Genomic DNA, 5272 nt, shown 5'->3' with positions numbered 1-5272 from the left:
TGGTGCTGGAGAAGAGTGTTGAATATATCATGGACTGCTAGGAGAACAAACAGGTTTGTCCTGGAGAGGGTGAAGCCAGAGTGTTCCCTGGAGTCAAGGATTCTGAAGCTTCGTCTGACATATTCTGGGCATGTTGCAACGAGGGACTGGTCCTTGCAGAGGGACATTATGTTTGGCAGAGTGGAAGGGAGGCGACGGAGAGGAAGACCTTTGGTGAGATGGATCGATTCTGTGACTGGTGTGGTGGGAATAAGTGCGTTTGAGATGGCTAGGTTGGCACAGGATAGAACAGCATTTAGAGCTCTTGTACATAGGGTCACTATGAGTCGCACGCGACTCGATGGCACATAACAACAACAACAAAGCTATTTTATAGAAATGCTTGAGAAAGACGAGAACTTGTTGAAAAATACATATGAACAAATGTAAAGAGCTCCATGTGGGCAAAGTAGTAACAATTTAAAAAGCAAAATAAAAATCCTTAAATTTATACAGAATCAAATAAATGGGAATAAACAGCTCTTCATCACAGAATTCCAATTAAATATCTCAGACCAGAATATCTTCTATTTCTTTTTCAATTAGAATAGGTTGCTTTAGTGCTCGCTTCGGCAGCACATATACTAAAATTGGAACGATACAGAGAAGATTAGCATGGCCCCTGCGCAAGGATGACACGCAAATTCGTGAAGCGTTCCATATTTAAAAAAACAAAAAAAAAAGAATAGGTTGCTTTAAAGATAACTATTGTAGGGCTCTGAGGCCATCCCAGGGGACAAGCAGGACAAAAGACTAGAGTATACAGAACTTCAAGCAGAGGAAAAAATGTTCTTAGCTCTCTGCAACAGGAGGCTGTCCTGTGAGTCTATGCATACAAGCTGCCTGAGCTGGCGGTCCTGATCTCCCACCAAATTAGAACAAAGGAGGACACTAAGCTGCAGGAGAAAAGAGTCAAATGAAATCCTACTGACTGGGAACAAACATTTGGACATACCATCTCAGACAGGGTCTCACAATGCAAGTTACAGAATATTAATTATCCAATTACAAAATGGGCAAAAGACATGGAAAGACTTTTCACAGAGGGGGACATTCAGATGGCCAAAGCATAAAGAAATGCTCAAAATCACAGGTAATAAGAAAGATGCAAATGACACGAGATACCATCTTACCTCAGTAGAAGTAGCAAAGTTTAGCAGGGCAGTAAGTAATAAATGTTGGAAAGGAGGTGGCGAGATAGAAACTCTTAAAGACCTTGTTGGTGGAATTTAAAAATGGTACAAACACTCTGGAAGGCAGTTTGATGTTTCCTCAAATAGCTGAACATAGAAATTCTATATGACCCAGCTATTACACTACTTGGAATATACCCTCAGAAAATGAGAACTGAGGCACAAATGGAGACTTGTATACCAGTATTCATAGCAGGGTTATTCACCATAGCAAGAACATGGAAATAGCCCAAATCTCTAACGACAAGAGAATGGATTCAGAAATTATGGTAATTTCATCTATGCAGGAGCAGTGATTTTGTAAATTACTACCTAACTGGGAGGGACTGGAGAGCATTATGCTAAGTGAACTAACTCAGTTTCATAAAGACAAATACTGTATAAGACTATTATTGTAGAACGAGTACTAGAATCCAAGGAGAGGAGAGAGGGCACAATTTTTTTTTTGAGAGGGCACAATTTGATGGGTAGAGGGAGGTGGGATAAAGGAAAGGGGAAAGATCCACTGTGAAAAACAATATACAAACTTTTTAAGTAAACCAGTATAAATTAATATTTTAAAAAATAGATATAAAAAATGCAATCAAAAAAACCCCAATCATAACTGCTGTTATGTGCGATTGAGTTGACTATGTCTCATAGCAACCCTATGAACAATGGCGTTAAACTTTGCCCCATGCTGAGCAAACTTTCCCGTCAGACATATCTGACCCCACTGCCATAGACATGACCTTCTGCAGCAAATGCTTCAAGCCCTCCTCAGTTTCAGCAAGTAAGGTGTGTCATCTGCATTACTCAGGTTCAGTTTTATTTTCCTTTTAATCAAGCTTTATTTTTTAATATTTAAATGTTTTCTTCTTTTCATATTTAAGTATACATATATTATCTTTTCTAAATTATGATTTTAATGAAAATTTACAGAAAAGTTAGATATTCATTGCTGCACATAACATAGGTTGTTGATAAATCTTCCTCCAATCCTGATGCCATATTCTTCTTTATAAAGTCCAGCCTCATGAATAATCTGTTCTGTATACAGATTGAAAAAATATGGAGACAGGATACATCCCTAATGTACTCCATTCTTGTTTCTCTGTATGGATAATAGCTTGACAACAAATGTTACTAAAAATGCTGATATAAAAGAAAAAATCACCTGTTGAAAGAAGCAGCCTCTGCTTTAATATACATTTAAAATTATTTTAGAACACTTACTTGATAGATTCAGGCAGGGTCCCTCCATGGGCTTGTAGCAACAACACCTGTAGTTGTTGTACCTGAAAGCAGCAAAGGAAAAGAATCAGCTGGTCACCAATCAAAAGCTAATGATTCCCTTACAGCTAATCACTGTAACTTTTGCATGCTTATGAAATCTAAGGCAGAACTTAAATATTACAGAAAGCACCTAACATTTGCCTATGTTACACAGATAAATGTAAAATTCCGTTTTTAAAATACTAGCTACGATTAAAATAATTAACATAAATAAAACCTACTTTTTTACATTTCTCTTTATTCTCACACAAGCTACCCAGACACCACTTGGTCTTTTAACCCTAATCCCATCCTCCAGACTGTCAAGTTAACCCAGGACTTCAGGCACCTCATTTCTTATTTCAGAAAATTCAAAATGAAGTGCACTGCCTTCAGATCACTTCACACTCAAATAAAATCTCCATCAGGTTTCCAAGGATGTAAAGCATAATTAAAGGAGCCTGCCAGTGTTCTCCCAAGGACTACTAGTGGGTTTGGTGGGTTTGAATAGCTAGAGACATGCAGACTTTAGGTCACTAGTGCAACTTACTAGGAACTATGCCACCAGAGTTCTCTCACTTCTTACTCATGGCTACAAATTCAGACTCTCCTAATAGCTCTTCATTATTAGACTTAAGCTTGTGATCAGTGTCCAGTGCCTGTCTGGATTCCTTAGTTCTGACCTGTTGTTGCTATTGTTAGATACTACCAAGTCAGTTCTGACTCAAATTGACCTCATATACAACAGAAGGCAACACTGTCCAATTACTGATATTGAATAATGAGCCTATTATTGCAGTCACAGTGTAAATCCATCTTATTGCAGTTCTTCCTCTTTTTTGCTGACCCTTTACCTTATCATGTAGAGCTGTGTAGCTTAGTGGTAAGGAGTTGTACTGCCAACCCAATGGTATTCATAAAAAATTCACGTTACTTAGTGGGAGAAAAATAGGCAATCTCCTGTGTGATTTACATCCCCTGAAAACCCTCTGGATGGTCAAATGTGGGTGAGTTCTGATTCAGCAGTATAACAACAATTACTTTATCAAGTATGATGTCTGGTTTTTTTTTTAATTGTTTTTTCCTAATATGTGTTTGAAGATATGCTGGTATAGTGGTAAGGAGTTGCACTGCCAACCTAAAGGCATGCGTTTTAAATCCACCAGCTGCTCTGCGGAAGAAAGATAGGCAATCTCCTCATGTGAGATTTACTGCTTCTGAAAATGTGCTGGAGCACGGGTTGGTTTTGTCTTTATGGTATACAATACATGACTAAAATGAGTAAGACAAAGACTTCTCACTTCCTAAGGAGTACTCTAGTTATGCATCTGATCTGGCTATAAATTTGAGGGTTCTCTCAGCTAGAAGATAAGGAGTTCTCTTAGCACCTCCTCTCCTACATCTGGCCTACTGATTCCTACAATTCTCTCAAGTTTGAGAATTTTATTAAATGACACAAATACCTTACAGAAAAAATTCTATACTTATGATTAAGTTTTATTAAAGGAAAAAGGATACAAATAAAGAGGTGCATAAAAGTGAGGTTTTGAAGGGTTCCCGAGTGCTTCTATATTCACAAAAAGACATGCTATTTTCCTAACATGTTCCCCTCATTGCAGCCCACTCACGTCAATTATATCAATCACTTTCATCAATGAGGAAGCCCATGAAACTTTCTTGTCCAAATATAGGATCTAATTATTTGCTGCTGTTATTTGCTCCAAAGTTGACTATGACTCACAGAGGCCCTATGAAAAAGAAATCTGAACTTTGCCCTATCCTTCACTATCCTCACTAACTCTGACATGCTGAAAGCCCACTGTATGACTATATCAACCTATCTCATTGAGGATCTTCCTCGTTCTCTGGCCCTCTACCTTTCCCAGAATGATGGCTTTTTCTAAGGTCTAATCCTCCCTGACAATATGCCCAATGTTGTTGTTGTTGTTATGCCTTCAACTTATAATGACCCTCTCTCTGTACAACAGCTCTGAACCCTACGCTATTCTGAGCCAGTCTCACTGATTCTGACACACCTAAGCCCACTGCCCCATTTATCGTGTCAATCAATCTCATCTGGGGGCTTCCTCTCCTACTCTTTCCCTCCACCATTCCAAGCATGATGTCCTTCTCCAAGGACTAGTCCCTCCTGGCCACATGCCTAAAGTATGTGAGACAGCTTCAAAATCTTTGCTTTCAAGGACAAACTTGGTTTCACCCTCTCCAAGACAGACCTATTTGTTCTCCTGGAAGTCCATGGTATGTTTAAGACTCTTCACCACCACCACAACTCAAAGGCATCAATTATTCCTCTGTCATTCTTAGTATATGGGATCATTCTTGGGATATGTCCAAAGGATATGAGACAAAGTTTCTAAGGAACACCCTGGATGAACTTTCTCCAAGAAAGTTCTTTTCAGTCCAAAAAATATTGAGTACTCCTTGTGGACACAATTAAAATAAATCAATTCCTTTTTACCATCTTTATTCATTGTCCAATATTTAGGTGCCTAGGAAGCAAATGAAAATACTGTGGCACAGATCAGGTGCATCTTAGTTATCTTGCTCTTAAGCACTTTAGAGAGGTCCATGGGAGCAGATTTCCCAGATGCCAACATGTCTTTTTAATTCTTTTTTTTTTATTTGTTTTTTATTGGGAAAAACATATTGGGGGTACAAGGAGGTAAGGGTTGGGGGCAGAAGGGTGAGGATGGGCCAGGATGCAGTTGCAGAGCTGCACAGTTTGGTCAGTGGGGGGAGCAGGTGAAGGAAATAATGAGGGTCCA

The 5272-nt window shown here is 38.8% G+C and overlaps 1 protein-coding gene across 1 annotated transcript in view; it reads right to left on the bottom strand.

The window, feature by feature from the left end:
- The window catches only part of KIF4A (kinesin family member 4A), a 389040-nt gene that overhangs the window by 279971 nt on the left and 103797 nt on the right, over positions 1-5272 (bottom strand). Inside the window, exon 9 of the mRNA XM_006895963.1 lies at positions 2448-2509. Coding sequence (XP_006896025.1) covers positions 2448-2509 — 62 coding nt within the window. The remainder of the gene's footprint in view (positions 1-2447; positions 2510-5272) is intronic.

Source organism: Elephantulus edwardii, unplaced genomic scaffold, assembly GCF_000299155.1.
Source record: "Elephantulus edwardii isolate Elephantulus edwardi_28Jun2011 unplaced genomic scaffold, EleEdw1.0 scaffold00178, whole genome shotgun sequence".
Lineage (NCBI taxonomy): Eukaryota > Metazoa > Chordata > Mammalia > Macroscelidea > Macroscelididae > Elephantulus > Elephantulus edwardii.
This window is presented reverse-complemented; position numbering and strand designations above follow the sequence as displayed.